This window comes from Herpailurus yagouaroundi, unplaced genomic scaffold (assembly GCF_014898765.1).
Source record: "Herpailurus yagouaroundi ecotype Mexico unplaced genomic scaffold, PumYag 196, whole genome shotgun sequence".
Lineage (NCBI taxonomy): Eukaryota > Metazoa > Chordata > Mammalia > Carnivora > Felidae > Herpailurus > Herpailurus yagouaroundi.
Genome location: NW_024412427.1, coordinates 11015194 through 11035906, shown reverse-complemented (window position 1 = coordinate 11035906; position 20713 = coordinate 11015194). Strand labels below are relative to the sequence as shown.

At 47.8% G+C, this 20713-nt stretch overlaps 2 protein-coding genes across 11 annotated transcripts in view; one reads left to right on the top strand and one right to left on the bottom strand.

Annotated features, from left to right (window-relative positions):
* Positions 1-1695: 1695 nt before the first annotated feature.
* Positions 1696-10454, top strand: TP53INP2 (tumor protein p53 inducible nuclear protein 2). Of its 4 annotated transcripts, none has more exons than XM_040447274.1 (5): positions 1696-1917; positions 2736-2843; positions 5635-5809; positions 6332-6500; positions 7089-10454. In XM_040447274.1, exons 3-5 carry the CDS (start codon positions 5686-5688, stop codon positions 7339-7341), a joined length of 546 nt encoding a protein of 181 aa, XP_040303208.1. In that variant the 5' UTR covers positions 1696-1917; positions 2736-2843; positions 5635-5685; the 3' UTR covers positions 7342-10454. The 4 variants fall into 4 exon arrangements, with proteins under 4 accessions (XP_040303208.1, XP_040303204.1, XP_040303206.1 ...); XM_040447270.1 differs by having other exon boundaries at positions 6212-6500; XM_040447271.1 differs by lacking the exon at positions 1696-1917 and adding an exon at positions 2119-2141 and having other exon boundaries at positions 6212-6500.
* A 1307-nt stretch (positions 10455-11761) lies between these two features.
* The window catches only part of NCOA6 (nuclear receptor coactivator 6), a 109189-nt gene continuing 100237 nt past the window's right edge, over positions 11762-20713 (bottom strand). For 6 of the 7 annotated variants that reach the window (XM_040447269.1, XM_040447263.1, XM_040447266.1 and 3 more), the window contains 2 exons: positions 20217-20365; positions 11762-12329 (listed from right to left, as the gene is read on the bottom strand). In XM_040447269.1, coding sequence (XP_040303203.1) covers positions 12286-12329; positions 20217-20365 — 193 coding nt within the window. In that variant the 3' untranslated portion in view covers positions 11762-12285. The remainder of the gene's footprint in view (positions 12330-20216; positions 20366-20713) is intronic. The other variant, XM_040447265.1, reaches the window with a different exon arrangement.

Sequence of the window (20713 nt, the reverse complement as noted above, 5' to 3'; positions counted from 1 at the left end):
TGTGATGAGAGAGGAGTATTAGGGATTATTTCGTTTAAGTCAGCAAGGAGGTCAAGAGAGGATATGAAGTTAGCAGGAAGTAGATGCAAAGAGCAGAGGTTCAGGGTTGCACAGAATGACACTTTGGGGACACCACACCAAGGGCCAAAACACTGCTGCTCCTCCCCCCAGAAGCTTCTGGGTTTTATTTCCTGGCTCCTCCTAGTTGCTAGGGCTGAGGAGTCCCTCTGGAGTTTCAGACTAGGCTGGGGCAGGATTTTATCAGCAGAGCATGAAGCTCTGGCCTAGCTCACTCCCTGCCTCCTGTTGGGCCAGATGGGCAGCTCTCAGACCCACCCCCACCAGCCCTGCTCTACTGAGAGAGCACCCAGAACCTCCAGCCCTGGAGATTCAGAGGATGTGTATTTGTGGTCTCACCTCAGGTATTTCCCAGGCCATTGGGAGAGACAGGGTCTAGAACATGGGCTTGGTAGAATCCTGAGGGTAGAGAATTTGAAAGAATCTCTAGATGCTTGGACATGTTAAATTTGACAGAAAAAAAAAAAAAATTGAGGACCACAGAGGTAACATCACTTCCTTGAGGCCACACAGCAAGTTTGAGGCAGTCAGGACTAGGCTTAGGTTTCCCTGGGGAGGCTGAAGCACTCTGGGGTTTGGACAATCTGATGCATGTAGAGAGTGAAGAGGGTTGGGGCCAGGAACTATGGTTTCAGATCCTGGTTCTGCTATTTACCATAGCTTCGCAACCTGTAGGAAATCAGGCTGAGTCTGTGTCCTCAAATGGAAAATGGGGAGAATACTCACCTTTTGGGGTTGTTGTGAAAATCAAAACACATATAAAGTGTTATAGAGTACAATTGGTGCCTGGCACTCAGTGTTTAGTAAATGTCAGTGAGTGGTCTGGCAGTGGCAATACTAGGTACTCAATAAATGTTTGTTGAATGCATAATTGAAAATTAATCCACATACTAACAGTGAGATTTGTGAGCCTGTAAGTTCCCTTGTGTGTAAATCAGACCTAATAATCCTTGTCCTGTCAGCCCTGGTAGCAATGTGGATTAAACAAAGCATAAATGTTCCAGTACAGAGCCATCTCCAGATGGGCTATTCAGTCCAGGGCAATTCCTCTTCAAGTCCCATTCTGAAAAACTTCCCGTCAACCGAGCCAATTCCTCTACATTCCTGGGTGCTCCCCTGGAACCAGGGAAAGGGATGTCCCTTACCTCCCAAGCCTGCCAGGCTGAGGAAAAATAGAGCGGGGAAAGCAGAGAATGTGAAGGGGCGAGGTGAGAGAAGAGGGAAGGTTGATGGGAAGAATGGACGTGCACGGACGTGGAGTTGAGAAAAGAGTACGGATTAGGGGACTTGGAGAGAGGATCCCTGTGGAAGGATATGGGGGACAGTGGGCTAGGTGAGGGCGCTAGGGCATAGCCAGGAAATGCAGAAGATGGGGATCTCGTAGGGAGTGGGGACCGTCCTCATTAAGAGGTCTGTAGGTCTCCCTTGGAGCTAGGGGTCAAAGAACTCAGCACTGGCCTCTCTGGGAGGCCCCCCGAGGCTCGGAGTCTGGAAGGAGCCACTATCCAGCGGATCGTGGAGGGGGTGGGGAGGGGGGATCCGAAGCTTACGATTGGCCACCGCTCCGCCGGCCGGTGACGCTAGGCGGGCGGGCTCCTTTGTGACGTCACAATCAGCTGTTTGAACGTTCCAATTTGTGCGGTGAGCCCAGCAGCGGCTGCACAGTCTCAAAGCCCCGCAGGCGAGCGCAGCAGCCGCGAGCTTCCAAGCCGGAGCCCGGCCGCCTCCCAGTCCAGCCCCGCGATGCAGCCCGGCCTGTGATCAGCGCTGACGCCCGGACGCTCCGCCGCGCAACTACCTCAGAGCCACCCCCGCCCGCCGTACCTCCCCCTCCCCAAGGTGAGTCCAGACCGGCTTCGGCCCAGGGGGTCCCGCGTCTCTGGACACGCCCCGAGCTCCCGGGTCTTTGTCTCCAACGGCGGTGGCCGGGCTGCATTTCCATCTCCCGATTGGCTGCCGCACGCTGGTAGACCATGACGTCTCTCTATTTGCATATGACATTGAGACGTCACCAAGGCCGGCACCGCCCCCCCGGCTCGGGTCGCCTGTCCTCCGGTGACCCGGTAAGCGCTGGGTCGGGGCTTGGCTCACGGGTGAGGAACGCTGAAAGGCAGCAGGCCCGGAAGGGCCTCGGCAGTTTCCTGGGCTAACCCAGGTGCTGTAGTCAGGCCTCTGATCCCCTACTTACGTCCGGGCGGCGCTGCTGGCTGTAGGTTGGAGTTCAGAGGCAGCCCAGAGCTCCACTTCTAGGTCGTTGGGGGGCAGCGCCAGATGGCGGAATACCTTCTCTCCAGCTCCAAGCTCTGCACCCCCGGGACTATCTAGCCGGAGCCTGATCTTCCTAATCGCTGTTGTGTGCAGCGCTTTAGAGGATGTCACTCCCAACCCCCAAACAAGGGGTCTTGGACTCCATTTCACTGAAGAGGAAACTGAAGCACAGAGGGGGGAAATTGTTTACTCCAGGTCATGAAGCTAATTAGAGTCATACCTACTGAGTGAATGATAGATGCATTAGCCATGGCACATGCCTAGTAGGAACTCAATACAAGTAACAAGTTACACATCCTCCTAACACTGGGGACTCCTCCACCTTGGGCTCATTGCCATCCAAATTTTTTGGAGCTCTTAGGTCCCCTCATTCCTGGATCTTTTTCCAGGAGGCCTCTGGAGACCTGGTCCCCTTTTGTGGCCCTGACCCTCACTCTGAACCTTGGAGACCCAGAGCCCAATAAAATTGCTGCATCAAAATTTCTGACCACAGAAAGGTGAGTCATTGGCTGCCTCAGGGTGTCTCTGGGGCTGATGTTGGGGTACGATGGAGGGTGAGAGTTCCCTGCTTGGCCCTTTATTACCTCCCCAACCCCTAGCATTGTCAGCTGAGAAGGACATGACCTGGCCTAGTGCTGGTGATTACTAGGCTTGTGCTGCCCCCTTCTCTGCTTACAGAGAGGGCCAGGAGAAGGGAGTAGAAGGAGAGTTCTGGCTTTCCAAGTGGATGGGCCCAGAGACTGGGCCAAGAGTCCCATCCCAGCCTGGGCTTTGCTAAAGGATGGGTGGGGTAGAAGTGGCTTGGGGCTCAAGAGCTATTCTGGGCACAGCTGCTGTAGTTATTAAAGGGAATGGTTCTCCCTGGAGCAGAACTGGGAATGTGAGAACCAGGAAGCTGGCAAAGCTGGGAAAGCAAATCTGGGAGGCTCCCCCAGTGGTCATGAGAGGGGGCGGGCACTGGCTGGCTGGTGCTGCTGTCACTCCTGGCTCTGTCACTTATTTGCTGTGTGACTTCAGGCAGGGAGCTTCCTCCCACTGAACCTCTTTTACCTTAATCTGTCTATAATTTGAGGAGACCCCCAATGGGTTCTGGTACACAGTGGGTGCTCTGGTAAATGCATGATGAATCTTGGTGTTAGGAACTCTAAACCCTTTTATAGCTGGGCAGAGGGGTTTTGAGGTGAGCAGTAACTTGAAAAGTTCGGACTCCTCTCTGACCTCCCTATCTCCCCTGCCTCATTATATTTTTGGGTGATTGTTTGCTGAGGCCTTCCTATGTATACTCTGGGCTAGATGTTTAGTGTCCTGGGACTAGACCTGCCTGGCCACCATCTAGTGTGTGTCTTTGGATAGATTTGGATAGATTTCCTCTGATTCTCAGGTTGTAAAATGGGCCAGGTGAATATGATGGCCCTCACCAAGGCTCCAACCTTCCCTTCCTTCAGGAGGGGCCAAACTTTCAGGATTTTTGGTAACTGAATCACTGACTCCCTATGGCCGACAGACAGGTTGGGATATGTGGCTTGTATCAGGCAGACACTAGTTGGGGGTGCCCAACCTTTTATTATAATCTCTGTAGATTTCCCACCAGAGAAGCCCAGGGAATACTTCTGTCTGGAGCCCACTGTGGGTTTGCAAATGTGGAAATACTGTTTATGGAGGTTGGATGATTCTGTGGCAAATGTGAAAACATATCCCAGAAATGGGAGGGATAGCAACAAGCATAGAAATAACTCAGGTGGGTTAGCAGTAAGTGTAGACTGCCTCCAGGGAGTAGAAAAGTAGACATGCCCCCAGGGAGTTCTACAGGAAATGTGGAAACATCCCTAGAGGAAGGTGACAAGTGTCTCAGTAGCAAAATGGTTGACCATCTTCAGAGGATAGGTGAGGAGGCTCAAGCTTTGGGACATCCAGGGGACTCCTAGCCAGGCCTAGTCCTAAGGCAGGCTGAAGTGGGGAGAAGGGCAGGTCTATAGCCACCTCCTTGACATCTCTATTCCTGGAGCAGGGGATCTCCTTTGTTATTTTCATTCAGGGAAGGGCTGATTGAGGGGTTGGGTCCTGGTCCTACCCTCATTGCTCATCCTTAAGGGCTCCTGGGGTTTGACAGGCCCTTCCTTCATCATTACCTCCCACTGACCTGCTGTCTCTCTGAGGCCAGGCAACCTGATCTTCCTCCTAGCCAGGAATGCTGCCCTTGAGCAGGAGCTTAGGTATAGGGGGTGAGAGGGGGGAGGGCCCACGGGAATAGGATTTTAGAACCTCATCTGACAGACACAGATGAGAGCTGTGCAATCACATGGTAGCGGTTCTGTGGGATTTCTGCTAACCAGTACTTTACAAGCCACACAGGCTCAAGTAGTGGTTCCTAATCTGGGGGGTCAAGGAGTAATGTTAGGAAATCATGATGAAAACTTCTTCCCAGAAAAATACCCAGGTCACCAAGTTAAAACTGTCTAATCCAGAGAGATACCCAGCAAAGGCAATGGAGTATAGTGATTGGGGGTGCTGACTCTGGAATCTGACTGTATGGGTTTAAATCCAACTTCTGTGTTTTATTAGCTGTGAGACTTTGCACAAGTTACATTACCTCTCTGAGCCGCAGTTTCTTTACCTGTAAAAGAAGGATAATAATTAGACCCACTTCCTAGAGTTGTCGTGAGAAGTACCTGTGGTAATATAGGTAAGGTGCTTAGCACAGTACCTAGCACATGAATGTTAGCTGTATTATGATAATAAGTAATCACAATATCAGACAGTTTCTTCCTTGCTTGGAGAACTGCTATTTACCCTTCAAGGTTCAGCGTGGATGTCCAACCCTCTGGAGACCTTTCCTGATAGAGTCTAGTCATATATATCACTCCTTCCATGCCCCTAGAGCATGCAATAATGTTAATAATTAACTAGTTGATTCTTTTACTGAACGCTTACTCTGTGCCCTGGTACGGCTCTAAGCACTTTGTGTTTAGCTCATTTAATTCTCATTAGAGCCCAGAGGAGGATACTATTATTAGCTCGTGTAATTCTTATAAGGGCCCAGAGGAAGGTACTATTATCACTGGCATTTGATAGATGAGAAAACTAAAGCACAGATGAGTTAAATAACTTCCTAAGGTCACACAGAAAATAGAGAAGCATGAAAGCAGGTGGACTTACCAGGACACGCACACACCGCAGAGCTTCCCCACACATCCCTTAGAGCGTACTCTCACTATGCTCTGAGGGCTGGGGGTGATATCCCTAGCCGGGAGTCGGGTGGGCGCTGTGACTCCTCTCTGCACCTCCCAGGTATCTGCACTGCCGCTGGGCGCCCCCCTGAGACCGTTTCACTCTCCCACCATGTTCCAGCGCCTCACCAGCCTCTTCTTCAGTACTCCCCCGCCCCCCGAGGACCCCGGATGCCCCCGAGCCTTCGTCTCCGAGGAGGATGAAGTGGACGGCTGGCTCATCATTGATCTGCCGGGTGAGGCCTGAGTCGGGGGCCAGGACTCTGATTCCTGGGCCTGTGATGGGCAGGTGGCCGAGCTGCGGAGGGGAAGGGAGCTACTAGGGGATTGGGAAGCTCGCCTGGCCTCCTGGGCAAACTGGGGCTGAGGCAGTGACTGTGAAGGCAGGGTAACAGGGCCCCATCCCATGCAAAGCCCGGGCCATCTCCTGGCAGCTCAGCGTCGGGGCCCACACCTCATGTGCCCTAGGGCAGCTGGTCGAGACTCCTGGCCCGTGGGTGCCCCGTGGGCGCGGCAGGCGGGGCTGCGGGTCTGACTAACGATGCCCTTTCTCTCTCCGCCCCACTGTGTCCGGTGTGTGTGTGTCCCTCCCCGCTGCGCCCCCTCCTCCGCATGGCTACCCCTCCCGCGCCCCGTAGACAGCTACGCGGCTCCACCCAGCCCCGGGGCCGCTCCTGCTCCCGCAGGCCGCCCTCCGCCCGCGCCCTCCTTGATGGACGAGAGCTGGTTTGTTACCCCTCCCGCCTGTTTTACTGCAGAGGGGCCCGGACTCGGGCCCTCCCGCCTCCAGAGCAACCCCCTGGAGGACCTCCTCATCGAGCATCCCAGCATGTCCGTTTACGTCACCGGCAGCACCATAGTGCTGGAGCCTGGGCCCCCTTCCCCGCGTCCCGATGCTGCCCTGCCTGACGGCGACCTTAGCGAAGGGTGAGCGGGCCGGGGACGTAACCTGGAGACCTAGAGAAGCGTGTCTGGGAGGCCAGGGTCCAGGCCGGGAGGCTGGGGGAAGCGCGCCCAGGAGCCCGCCCTGCGTCGAAGGCGGGGCCTTTAGAGGCGTGTCTTCGTGGCAAAAAGCGGGGACAAGGCTAGGGGAGGGCCTGAGGGTAAAGGGGCGGAGCTTTAAGAGAGGGAGAGGCCTGGCTTGTTGGCCCCGACAGAGCTGGGGAGAGACGGATCTCCGAGGCTTGGGGCGGGTTTGGCGGAGGGGCGAGGCCGGAGCGCCGGAGGGGTGGGGTTTCCAGAGGCTAGCTCGGAAGGTAAGGACCGAATTGGAGGTGGGAGCCGAGCCTTCCCTGGAGTCCGGTTTAATCGTCACAGGGGTTAGAACTGAGGAGGCGTCTCCAGGCTGGCTCGGAGGAAGGGCTGGGGCCCACAAGAAGGGCACCGGGCGCCCTGCTAAGAGCAGAGACAGCATTGCGCTGGAGCGAGGGTGCGGGGACTGGGTGGGCGGTGCCAGCGCGCCTCTCCGCCCCGGGACCTGTCCGGCCCCGACCGAGCCCTGCTCTGTCTCCGCAGGGAGTTGGCGCCCGCCCGTCGCGAGCCCCGGGCCCTGCACCACGCCGCCGCCCCTCTGCCGGCGCGGGCTGCACTGCTAGAGAAGGCGGGCCAGGCGCGGCGGGTACAGCGGGCCCGGCAGCGCGCCGAGCGCCACGCGCTGAGCGCCAAGGTGGTGCAACGGCAGAACCGCGCCCGCGAGAGCCGTCCGCGCCGGCCCAAGCATCAGGGCAGCTTCGTCTATCAGCCATGCCAGCGCCAGTTCAACTACTGAGGATCCGCCGGCCGAACCACAAGCGCCTCGCGGATCCCGGACCCCTGTCGGGCCCCTCTGCCGCGGCCAGTGTGTTGCGCGAGGAGCGCCCTCCGCCCACCTGGGTTGGACACTACAACCTCCCTCCTCCTTGAGAGAGGTGGGGTGCTAGCCCCCTCTCCCACCTCCCTCGATTTTCCCACCACTGATCCTCTAATCCGCTTCTGAAGCCCCTTCTGCCCACCCTGCGACCCCATGCCTGATATCTAATCCTCCATTTCCTCCCCCTCCCTTGACATTCCATCCTTACTTCCTTCTCTGCTCTGTCCCCATCTCTACCCCGACTTTCTCTTCATTCTTGCCCTCCGTTCCTGTACCTCTGGCCCACTCCTTCCACTAGCCTCTTCTCCCAGACCTAGCTCTTTTCTCTGCCTTCAATTCCCACTTTACAGCCTCACCTATCTCATGTTTGGCACTACACGCACCCCTGCCCTTATTCATTCCCAGTAATTCCCTCCCAAACGGATAGGGGGTGGCGCTGAGACTAAAGGCCTCTGCCTTTAGTCTCCCCCCTCCCTCTCCCCTGGGATTGGACTCCTTGGAGTTGTTTAGGCCTGTAAAGGTAAAGTATGTGGAATAGGACTGTGAGATGTGAGTTAGAAGGAGAAGTGGAGGGAATCAAGGGTAAGAGGCAGCCTACTGGAGATGTAGACAGGACATACAGGTTAAGAACCTGTGGGGAGCAGGGCACCATGCTCCCTGTGCTTGCTCAGTGGCCAAGCCCTCCTCTTGGGCTTGAGCCTGGAGTCTGCCCCCAGTTTTTATAATCCCATTTACCATATCTCTCCTCTGAAATTCACTCCTCTGAACGCCTGAGTCTGAAGGGCTTAGTACCTTGTTGCCCTACCCCCACCATGTCACCCCAGGAATAGAGGCTGGGCAAGGCCCTGCCATCCTGGCCATATGTTCACGTGCCCAAGGTGCTAGAACTAGTTTAGGAGAGATGCAGGCCAGAGGGCTTCTAGGTAGGGAAAGTGCACACTCCAGAGTAAGAATGCAGGGGAATGATGCTGGGGAGGACAAGCTGTGGGGTGAAGCCATCCCAAGACTGACAGCTCAGCCTTCATGTTTCACCTCTGGCCTTGTATTTCACTCTGCTCAGGATGGCTAATAAACACTCCCGGGTAGGAAGCCAGGAGCCCCACTGTCCCAACCCCCAAACAGTCCCTATCCAGGTTCAGGGCTTCCAGGGGGCCTCTCATTTTCTCCCCCAGGGCTCTCTTCCTTTCTAGTCCAACGGGGAGAAATGGGGGCCCTATGGTTACCCCGCCCCCCCTCCAGTAAGCAACTGGAGGAGGGAACTTGAATCCCTGGGTGAGACCAGCGGGGTCACAGACAGACAGCATTCTCCTTCTTATGGTGGGAGTGAATTTTGGGCTCAGTCACCAGCAACAGCTTCTTGGGATATCCTGAGTTGCTTCCCTTTTCCTCTAATTGTCCTTTTTTAGTGTGTGCTTTCTTCCTTGACACTTTTAAGATTTCCTGTTACATACTTACATAGGTCTTCCCCCTCATTCCAATTCCAGGTTTCTAGGCCTCACAGCCAAGCTGAGGCTTGGTAGGAAAACTCTATAATCTCATGACGGTAAAGGCAGCTGCCCTCCCTGATCTTATAGCCCCAAGGCTCGTGTTGGGTATATGGATAAGGGAGGGGGTAGCCCCATGGTTGCCAGGATGGGGACAAAGGAAGTTCCTGTTGGGGTCTCCTATCCAAGCCAAATCTACAGTAAAAGGAGATCAAAGTCCCTAAGCCAGTCCACTAGGGCCCCAGTAGTTACAACCTTGCTTCTCTTGCCAAGGTTCTCCTTCAGTTATAAAGAGTTGCTTTTATTCTTTCAGCAACCCCGTGGTCACTTCACAGCCAGCTTAGGGTCTCCCGCACTTCCGAGAGCTTAAGCTCCCTCCAGCTCTTCCTGCCTACTCCTTTGCTGCCAGCTGGGGCATAGGCTCAGTTGTGAGCAGTCCCCGTGATCCTTCTGGTGTGGAGGGGGCGAGCAAGTTATAGGACATTTGGCTCAAATTTCAAGAGACTCCTTACACATATTTCTGGAGGCTCCTGTAGTTCTAGAACCCTCTAATGTCATCACCTGGCTGGTTGTAAGGCTCATATGTTTTTGTACTTTCCTACAGATTCGGTAGCATTTAAGTGTGGCAATATTTTAATTGTGTATAGATTTCTATGAACCAACACTACTCAGTCTCCTGCTAGTCTGATTCCTGAAGCATCAGACCTCATCATACTGTATTGACTGTGTATGTGCCTTTCACCTTGAGCATGCTTCAGGATTTTTTTTTTAAACCACAGAACTTGAATACACGAGGGAACTAGAATTCATAAAGTCCTATGCAACCTTAGACAGGAGGGGGTGAGAGAGTCTGTCGTGACTGATGTTTTCAGAGACCCTGGAGAAGTTGTATTAATTAATGTCAATATTACTAGCACTTTGCCAAAACTAAGTATGTCAGAGAGACCCCTGTTTCTACAGTGAGACCCAAGTACATCAAAGGGTGACTTACAGTAATTCCCCAATATGTCTGAGTGCTCTCTTCAAGCTGGTTGTCACTTTCCAGCTTTTGCCAGTTTGGCCCTCGCAGGGTACCATGTGTGTATGAATGCAGTTTGCTGCTGTTTGGGGGTATGCCTGCTCCCCACCCCCCACCTGGAACCCTGATCAATTTGTTCTCACCTAGAATGTCTTAGGTGCAACAAGAACCCCACTAGAGCTCTTGGATGCCTCCTCAGATCCATGTGGCTTTATGTGAGGGGACTGAATGCAGACACACCATAGCCCCTAGTATCTTCCCTCTTGCCCTGCCACCTAGTTCCAAATGAAACCAACAAGTTGAATGAATCCCTCTTGGATGTATTTTGAGACTGGCTGAAATGAGGCAACTCTGGTTGACCATGTTGTGACATGCTGACAGACTCAAGGACACAACCACCTCAATCCAGTCATGTGGCATGCCTGTGTATGTGTATAACAGGATTCTGATTGTTAGATTTTAATGTTATTCCTCTATGGGAGAAAAAAATTAATATAAAGAAAAATAAATAAAAATCTATTTAAAGCACATTATGCTTTCTGTCTGTATAGAGCTAAAGTAGAAGCAGCACTCTGCAATCTCAAGCACAGTACTGGCATAGGGATTATTACTAGGCTGGCTTTGGTTCTGGTTGTGTGTGTCACATACAGGGAAGGAAGAGGGAAGATGAGCTTGCTGGAAATAGAACCAGACAATTGTGGGGTCTGACTCATAAATAACTACTTTCAGAGGATCCTTATAACCCAAGACATCTATAATGACAATTGAAACACAGATGAGAATAAGCATGACGGAGTCATGGTCTCAGGCATTAGGTTCTGGCAAGGGCAAGGAGAGACTGCAGGGGAAGGGATGAGTCTGTGTCTAGCTGTAGAAGACACAGCAGAAGGCAGAGGCCCAGACCAAGACAAGGACAGAGCCCTAAGCATCAGAGTTCACTGAAGGTTGAGAGTAGGGTGGGGGCAGAAGCAGCAGGTTTGGAGTCTATAATTTTTAGGTAGGAATTAAGCCAGGAAAGGGCAAAACCTGGGCATATTGATGAGAAACCACCCCTAAGCCTAATGTAGATGAGAAACAGGGTACCCAAAGGGCGGAAAAGTCGTGGACATCTTTGAAGTATACCACACAAAATGACCACTTTTATTTGGAAGCTACCTGATCTAACCACAGAACTGAAATGAAGGTGGAAAGCTGACCTAAAGTGGGCTAGATTATTTTTTGTTAATTTTTTTTTAATTTTTTATTTGTTTAATAAATGAAATTTATTGTCAAATTGGTTTCCATACAACACCCAGTGCTCATCCCAAAAGGTGCCCTCCTCAATACCCATCACCGACCCTCCCCTCCCTCCCACCCCCCATCAACCCTCAGTTTGTTCTCAGTTTTTAAGAGTCTCTTATGCTTTGGCTCTCTCTAAAGTGGGCTAGATTCTTGATGCTGTTACAAAGAATCTTGCTGGTTAGTCTGGGCTTATCTGTTGAATGGAGGAAATGTTTACAGTTGTTTTGAAGCAATCCATCCTGTCACTGTAGAAACATATGTAAGAGGTGGAGAAAAAGTGCATCTGGGTTACTGATGGCTTCCTGTCCCTAAAAAATTCTGGGTGGCCTTTGATCCTAAGTTGATTCTGTTATTTGCATCCAAAACAAATTTGACCAACATCTATCAAAGTGCCTGGTACAGTGCTGAAACACTGAAACAGGCTAGTTTCTTCAAAGTCAGTATAGTAAGGACAAGGTGGAATTCTAATTTACAAAGAAGGCTGTTCCTATTCATCTATGGTCCAAACAAAGAGTTTGTTCACCCAGTAATCCCTTGCCAATAACGTACATTTATGTTCTAGGACAATGACATTTATTTAACACATTCAATATTTCACATTGTACAAACCCTTAGATTCTCTTTATTCACTGGTCCATTTCTACAACAAATACATCCAAAACACTATATAATAAAATTATTTACAACATTTCCAAATGAGAAGCTTCTTTTTGCTCCCGCTACTGCTATTCACACACATAACTTCCACAGCACAATACATCATTAGAAGATCTAAAAATGCTCACCCTGTACTCTAGGCTGCTTAGGAAATGTGAAAACTAATAACATAATTGCATTAGCTCCTCTCAATACATGGCAACATTTTAGAAACCTTGAACTTCATCTTGCAACACCAAAAAAGGGTTCAACAACTCTGCTTTCCCCATTGCACTTTATGAAACAGGTTGCAGGGACTAGGAAAAGGGCTGCTTTATTAAAATGACTAACTGTACAGAAATGGATTTTAAAAAGTCACAGCTCAAAATTGCTTTTTGTAAAATTCACACACATTTACAAGGATCAAGTCGCTGTCCAGCTTGTTTACTTGGATTTTCTTCGCTTGGATTGCACCGCACTGGTTATGTCTGTCGGGGGAAAGAAAGGACATGCTCAGCTGAGGCAACTCTTTATGGCAGTGCTATTTAGGCAGTCCACAGGAAGCAGGGCTGGCCGGAGTGGGGTCCTACTGGACTCTGAATAAATCTAAGGTCCTCAAAAGGAGTGCTCAGTGTGGAGAGGGTGTCAGGCCTAGACCTGTAGAGTAGGGCCTTGGAGACTTGGGACGTAGGGTACAGGTGGTGGGAAATGGAGCACACATAAGCAGTTGGAAAAAGAGGCAGGGGTGGGGAGAGCATCTGGAGCTGGGCAATTAACCCCACAATCTCCATCACCCGTTCTTATCACCCAGTGAAATGACAGAATGAGTGCTTTTGGTGATACATCCATGAGTGTTGCTACAAGCAAGTGAGTAAGCTGTGCCAGAGTGCAAAGAACCAGCCTCTGGATCTCTTTTGGAGCCAAGCCATTATTTTGCAGTAAGCAACTCTTTTTGCTGTACTATAATCAAAGTCTCTAAATAGTATGATCACGATCCCTGGTCAAGTGTCTACACACAGGCATAGAAGCAATTCAGAGCAAGCCACAGCCTGCTCTGAGCCCAGGTGAGCCTGCAGGCTTCATGGAAGAGGTGGGACCTGAGTAACTTAAACACAGAGAACAGTGGCATAAAGGGAATAAATGTGTTCCTTTCATTCCTCTTTTAATGTCTTCAATCAACTCAATCTTATTCCATATTTAAACCATGTTTCTCAAAAACTTCCACACATAAGTCTTCTACAGCAGAGTACAATGAATAGCTTAAAGCTCTCCAAATGTAAACATTTCTTTAAAATTTTATATTGATCTTAGGGGCGCCTGGGGGGCTCAGTCGGTTAAGTGTCTGACTCTTGATTTCGGCTCAGGTCATGATCTCATGCTTCATGAGATCGAGCCTTGTATCAGGCTTTGTGCTGACAGCATGGGGCCTGCTTGGGATTCTCTCTCTCCTCTACCCCTCCCCCTTGCTGTTTCTCTCAAAATAAACATTTAAGAAAAACAAAATCTTATATTAAATTCACTCTCATTCTTCATGTTGTTCCACAGATCTTTTGGTCTTAATATGAAAACAATGTTTTAAAGGTTTATTATCTTTTTAAAGGTTTATTTTATTTTCATTTTTGAGAGAGAGCACAAGCAGGGGAGGGGCAGAGAGAGAGGGAGATACAGAATCTGAAGCGGGCTGCAGGCTCTGGGCTGTCAGCGCAGAGCCCAACGCAGGCTCGAATCCACAAACCGTGAGATCATGACCTGAGCTGAAGTTGGATGCTTAACTGACTGAGCCACCAAGGCGCCCTGAAAACAATGTTTTAAAATTACTTCCCATCAAGGAGAAAAAAATATTTTCTATCTAACACAATAATATGTAAGATGAATCAGTTTTATTGATTTCTGGAAATTAGGATAAATAAATTTTTTTTTTTTTTTTTTTTTGAGAGAGAGCAAGTGAGCAGGGGAGGGGCAGAGAGAGAGGGAGTGAAAGAATCCCAAGCAGGCTCCACACTGTCAGGGCAAAGCCTGATGCAGGGCCTGAACCCACAAATTGTGAGATCATGACCTGAGCTGATATCTAGAGTTTGACACTTAAACGACTAAACCACCCAGGTGCCCCTAGGCTAAAGTTCCTGATGCTACATGTTAGATTCAGTGTTCTAAGAAATTTTTTTTCTCTTTTGTATCATATTTTGAGAGCACAGACTTAAGATGTAGATGCAAAAAGCAAAAATGTTGCTGTTAGCTATAGTAATTGCTAGGAAGTAATAAGGCTCAATGACTTTCTGAGAAGTGGCCTGTGTAATGTTTTAGGGCTTCTGTTGGTGAAAATTCCAGTGTGTATATATCTTCTTGCTGGAAGGCCACTCTGCTTGTGCCATGTGGTACGGTCAGTCTCTCTGATTTACTCCATAGTCTTTTGCTAATCAGAGGACAGTTAATCTGACAGGATGTTGATAATGGTGTTCTTTAATTCCATGAAATAAACTAAGAGTCTCACACCTACCCCAGTTCCCTATAATCAACTCCCAGTCCAGCTTTCAAGTTTCCTTTTCACTGTAGCAAATTTGTCATTTGCAGGAAAAATATACAGGGTTTTGTCTTGATGGGGTGTTCATTCTTAGAAAGATATCTGTTAATTAGGCCAACTTTGGGAGCCTCTCTTTGTTGTGATATGAAGGACTGAGGGATGTGGCTGGGAAGGGGGTGGGGGGATAAGCACCTCAGCCTCTTCCTCCCCCTCCTCCTTCCTTGTTTGTTCCCATCTGTCACTGCTCCAAAGCACCCAATGATCTGGCAGACTGATTCTGCTTCTGAGGATGAATCAGTGAGTGGGACCATGAATCAACAAGTGATTTGTGCTAGAAACTGCAAAAAAAATAATATTTTAGATGCCAGGGTTAGGTGTGGGAAATGGGTGTAGGGTGCACTTTTATACTTCCATGAGGGAAAAAGCTGTATCAACCTGATTTTGAAGTCCTTTATCACCTTCGCTAGATAAATTTAGGCAATCTCGGTCACAGGACAATGTCACTTTTGAAGTCTTTATAAATCTATCTGAAAAGATGAGTTTTGTTTTTGTAGTTCAACTTTATACTTCCTCCAAAATGTTACAACTTTTACTACTCCGCTGAACACAATAAGAGAATCTGGAGGTTACCTCTTGAAGGTAAAGGAATTCTAGGGAAGTAATGAAGTGGTTGATGGTACATTCAGAGTGTACATCAAGTCTGTTCCTAAAGGCTGCCTACCTTAACTGACTGTGCATAATCCCACTCCCAAGTCCCATACTCAATACCATACTAGCAAAATAAATATTACATACATTGTTGGAAAATCCAAGTTTTTTAAACCATCAACGATTTTTACAAATTAATGTCTTGAGAGATATAAAAGTAGTCCAAAGACTAAAAGTAACATCATTTATATTAATATTTTAGAACAAAGTATATGGTAAGTAACTGGGTCAATAACAGTCTTTCAGATGGTTGTATATACATCCTTGGAGAACATTTACATTTATAATTTGACATGGGCATTCCCCCCCCCCCCCCTGGTTGCCTCATTTTGACCTTAAGCAAATTTGGCCAAATCTACAGTACAAGGGTTTATTAAATCTTCTATGTGGAGTTTACCTTTACCTTTCAAGGAGTTTTAGAAAATGACCTTGACCTCGCTCACTTCATTATGCTTTTTAGTGTACTACTTCTAGCCAAGATTTCTATTTATTTGTAAAGAAAATTCCGGAACTTTCCTTTCAAAATTTTCATGGCTGGTTTCTGAATGATGCTACTACAAGAGTGCAGTTTCAGGCAGTTACTGTTCAGAGTTTTCTCCATATTATGTTCATTTACATTTCCACAATAACATTTTCATTTTAAGAATGTCTGTTTTTTGGGGCGCCTGGGTGGCGCAGTCGGTTAAGTTTCCGACTTCAGCCAGATCACGATCTCACGGTCCGTGAGTTCGAGCCCCGCGTCAGGCTCTGGGCTGATGGCTTGGAGCCTGGAGCCTGTTTCCGATTCTGTCTCCCTCTCTCTCTGCCCCTCCCCCGTTCATGCTCTGTCTCTGTCTGTCCCATAAATAAATAAAAACGTTGAAAAAAAAAATTAAAAAAAAAAAAAAAGAATGTCTGTTTTTTGAGATTGTTGCTTCTCAAGTCACTGGCTGTGGGGAGGGTAGGACTCTCACCCCACTTTGCTATCAGAGGCATCTTAAGGCATTCCAGGAACACCCACAGCTGCTACTGATTATAGGTTGCTCTGAACTTCCTTCATATTAGTATACCTTCCCTGGTTTCAAACTTATGCATTGAACTTTACATTTTTAACTACTAATTTTTTTCCAATTGAAAGTATAACATAAAAACTATTATTAACAGAAGAGTAAATGAAGAATGACAAGAAAAATGAGAAAAATCATTTCTGTGTTAATAGGCAACACCTCATATCAGGAAGTGGAACTACTCATTTGCATATTTGTAACAACACACCTGATCAAGCGCAATTTTAAAAAGAAGCTCACTAGTTTGTGAGAGCCAATTTTTGTGTCTGTAATTAAAAGTGGGATGGGGGGGGAACCCAACAATCAAAAACAAAACAATAGGTTAAAGAGTGACCTATTAACCACGTGTGCCTCTCTAGACTTGCCCAGAAATAATCTGTCCCACCTGCTCCAATCTGGCAGTACAGGAGGCCTGGCCAGCATGAGATAAGCAAACTCTGTTCTCACAGCAGGAGCATAATTAATGTCACTGGTTCTCTGACAATACAAATGTACCAGTATTTCTCATTATACACCGCTCATATTTCTCACCTGATTTCAAGGTTCTCATGAAAAATACAGACCATTTCTGATTCTGTTTGTGCACATATGACCCACATTGTATGAGTGCAAAAAAGGCAAACCTTTTTCTCCCCTCAAAACTTGAAGGAAACCACCATGATATTTTACGATCATTCCCTGGGTATGGGCTCAAATACATCACAAAAAGTTATTTTATGACTTTGGTTCAGAGTTTTGGATACAACATAGCAGCCCAAATAATATGCATATTTATTCTTTAATTTGGATCCAAGAGCTCTAGCACTTAAAACCCAAAACAGCTATAGCACTCATCTTGGGTACAAAAGGTAACTTACCCTAGGAGTTCAGAACTGGGAGCCCGAGGGCTTGAAGCTGATGTAGAGATCTGTACATGACTGATTCCTGGGGTTTGGCCGGAGGTCTCTTTATCTTCTCAGGAGACATCCAGCACCCCTCCATGCAAACTCACAAAGCTTTCAAGTCATTATGGCCTTTCCTGAGCTAGTTGCTAAGCTTCAGAACACGGATGGGGCAGGCATTCCAACATGAATACCATGTTGGAATACATGAATACCACCTTGGGACAACGTCCTTAAGTGTACACGCCTACTCCCCACCCTCTTCTAAAACAGGTTCCAGCTTTCCATCTTTGCTTGGCTGGCAGTTCTCTACAAACTGGCTCTAATTTGGGCATCTCTTCTTAACTGTCCCAGCTGCTCCTTTGATTAATTCTTTCTGGTACACTATAAATGACATCCTTATTATCTTGAGGGTTTGGACTTAAATGAAGTTTCCAAAAATCTGGTGTGTGACATCTCTAAAGGTCAACACTTATTTCCTGCTTTAAAGGTAATTACACACCATATTCTATAGCCTAGAAAACTTCGATCTTTGGGAAAGTAAGGGGCCAAAAGAATACAAAGAATTGAGGGGCACCTGGGTGGCTCAGCTGGTTAAGTGTCCGACTCTTGATTTCAGCTCAGGTCACGATCTCACAGTTCATGGGTTCAGGCCCCGCAATGGGCTCTGTGCTGGCAGCGCAGAGCCTGCTTGGCATTCTTTCTCTCTCTCCCTCTCTCTTTGACCTCCCCTGCACTCTCTCTGTCTCAACCTCTCTAAATAAATACATAAACAAACATTAAATAAAGAATACAAAGAACTGAGGGGAAGCAGATTTTCCCACGGAACTCTAGGAATCTTCCCTTTAGTGTTCTAAGTTTAGTATTCAATATACTGAAAGGAGTGCTTCCTTCCAAACAAATCTCTGCCTGGGAGATAATTCCCAGGGAGGAGGAAGAAAAGTGGCTGATTCCATTTCGGCATCAAAGTGGGGATACCTAAGAGGACTCTGCTTGTGGTGTACACATTATGCCTGGAGAAGAAAAAAGGTTCCTCCCTCTCTGATGGGCTGAGGTAAGGTAACTTCTACACCTCTGCTTTACCTGTATGATCTGTAGACCTGTGGCTTACCCAGGGGCTCTCATGAGGAATCGTGAAATTCTTGCCGAGAAACACAACCTGCCAATAACAGCTGAGTTCTCAGGTCAGTGTCTGTGTTGGCGCACCACAACCTGCCCTCATCTTCAGGTTGGCATCCCAATGGTACTGGACTGCGTCTCAGCAGCCCTGCTGGTATCAGGCACTTGGCCAGGATTCCACCTCTTGCCTAAGCTGAGCTACTCAAGCTCAGCACATTCCCAGAGGGGATGACTCTCCCTCAGATCTGGGCCTTTGCACATGCCGTACTTTTGCCTAGAATATTTCATTCAACTCCCACAGCCTGGATAATGCCTCCTCATTCTTCAGGTCTCAACTTAAACATCATTTTTTCAAAGCCTTCTATGACTAGGCAGAGGAGTAAAGCATCCCAGCAATATGCTCCTACAGTACCATGTAAGTTTGTTATCATAGCATTTAACATTTAACACGCTGTATTAGTCTGTCTTTCTGGCTGGTATATAACTGATATGATGAAGACAGAGACTCTCCCTTTTCACTATTATATCCCCAAAGCCTGGCATGTAGTAAGTACTTAATATATATTTGAATGATGGTTATTAATATAATAGTTACTGATTATATACCTCTTTGTATAAGGCACTGTACCAGGTACCGAGGATATAGTGGTGAGCAAAACCAGACAAACTCCTGCCCTAACAGGGCATGTATATTAATTATCACATAAATAAATATAAAATTAAAGCTGTGGTATTATGAAGGAGAACATGGGGCTGTGATTCCTCATAGCAGTGTCAAGTGAGCTAAGTACAAAGAGTAGGTTAATGAGGAGAAGGGAGGAAGGAAGAGGGAAAAACACTCCCTGCAGTGGGTGTACACACACACAGGCTTGTGACGAGAGGGCGGCATGTCTGAGTTGCTGAGGGAAGTCAGATGAGGCCAGGAGAGGCTGACAGGGGCCAGACCACATAGAACCTTTCTAATCCATGTTGGCACTTTCAGACTTTAATCCAAATTACAATGTAAATCACCAAAGGGTTTTAAGCTACAGTAGCAATGAACATGGGGCAAAGGGGATGAATTTGGGCCACTTGAAATAAAATCAGCAGCTTTTGGTAACGAACATGAGAGATGTGAGGATGAGGGAGAGATGCCAAGGAGGACTTGCCCAATGGACAGATGGTGGTGCTATTCCCTGAGGTGGGGAACACTGGCAGATGACCTGATAGTGGGGGTGAAAATCACAAGTCTGGTTTCAGACATGTTGAATTTGAAGTCCTGGTAAGGATGTACATGCAGTTGTCTAAGATTTTTAGAGGTCTGTACTAGAAATGCAAATTTAGGAGTCATCTGTGAAAAGTTGTAACTAAAAAAGAAGGGCATGAGTGAGATCAATTAGGGAGAGAAGAGTTGAAGAGAAAGGGTGACTCAGGATCAAAGTGTGAGGAAGGGCAACATCTAATAACTGGCTACAGAGATTGAGCAGGAAAAGCCAGAGAGGTAGAGAGAAAACTATGGAGAGCTCTAGGTCACAGAAACCAAGGACATCCTGAATTAAAAAAGGAAACAGCAATCAATACAGGAAAGAAAACTGGTAGTAGTGTAAGGTTCTTGACAAGGTCAGAGAAGATGGGATCAAAGAGGCACAAGTGGAGGAACTGGCCTTAGACTTGAGGAGGGACAGCTGCTCTATTATAGTAGGAGCAAAGGAGGATCCTAGTAGATTTAGGTCTTGGTAGTGACAGCTGAAGCAGTTCTATTTTCTCTGTGGAGAGGTGAGAGTCTCTACTGAGAGAGGGAAGAGAAAGTAGGGGCCAGAGGAGTGGAAAAGAGAGTTGATCACAGAAGGATGGCTGGTCCATATTGAGCACCTATCTGAAGTGGTGATCACGAATCAATCTGCCCTGTTATGTTCTTTTTTTTTTTTCCCCCAACAGCGCTTGCCGCTCTGTGCACATACACAGAAAACACACAGGTAAATGAACTAACAAACAAAGGAGGGACAGACAGTAGAAGTCAAAGTAACAGAAGCATAGATAAAAGACAAAGTCCTCTGCTGTGGTGATAAAGACCCCATTCTTCTATCTGACCCACAAAAGCACCCACACTGCACTGCTAACCTTTAGTAGAGCTGGAGGCTGAAGCAGGCCGAGAGGATCGCTTGCGATGTCCATTTTCCACACTTTCAGAAGCCACAGTTGGCTCTTCAGTTCGGGAGTTTCTTCGGCTTGGGGTTTTGGACTTTTCAATGATCTCTTTGGGCTCACTGCTGACAGAGGGAAGCACAAAGTTTCCAAGAAGGAGAGGGAATCAAGTCACACACAAAAAAGGGCTCTTCAGATAGAGCTTCATTTGTGAGGCAGGAGATTAAGAACTATACTGTCATTCTGAAGAGAAAATATTCCACTCTGGGACAATAAACAAAATACCTTCTATATTACTCACAATTTAAAAGTGAGTCTAGCTTGTTACAGTAGTAAAATAAAATACTAAAAAGCATATTGCTGGTGAAATTGTGGAAAAACAGGTAAAAGAAATTAAGAACTTGGAACAAAAATTCCGAAACTTCCTCACCCTTTTCTTAAAATAACAATATTCCTTTTCAAAAGTTAATAGT

Excerpts from the sequence above, each read along its gene's own strand:
- TP53INP2 (XM_040447272.1), top strand. The coding sequence starts at position 5,686 with ATGTTCCAGCGCCTCACCAGCCTCTTCTTCAGTACTCCCCCGCCCCCC. Across the intron at positions 5,810-6,211 it reads GCTCATCATTGATCTGCCGG|ACAGCTACGCGGCTCCACCC; the intron begins GTGAGGCCTGAG and ends CGCGCCCCGTAG. Across the intron at positions 6,501-7,088 it reads GACGGCGACCTTAGCGAAGG|GGAGTTGGCGCCCGCCCGTC; the intron begins GTGAGCGGGCCG and ends CTGTCTCCGCAG.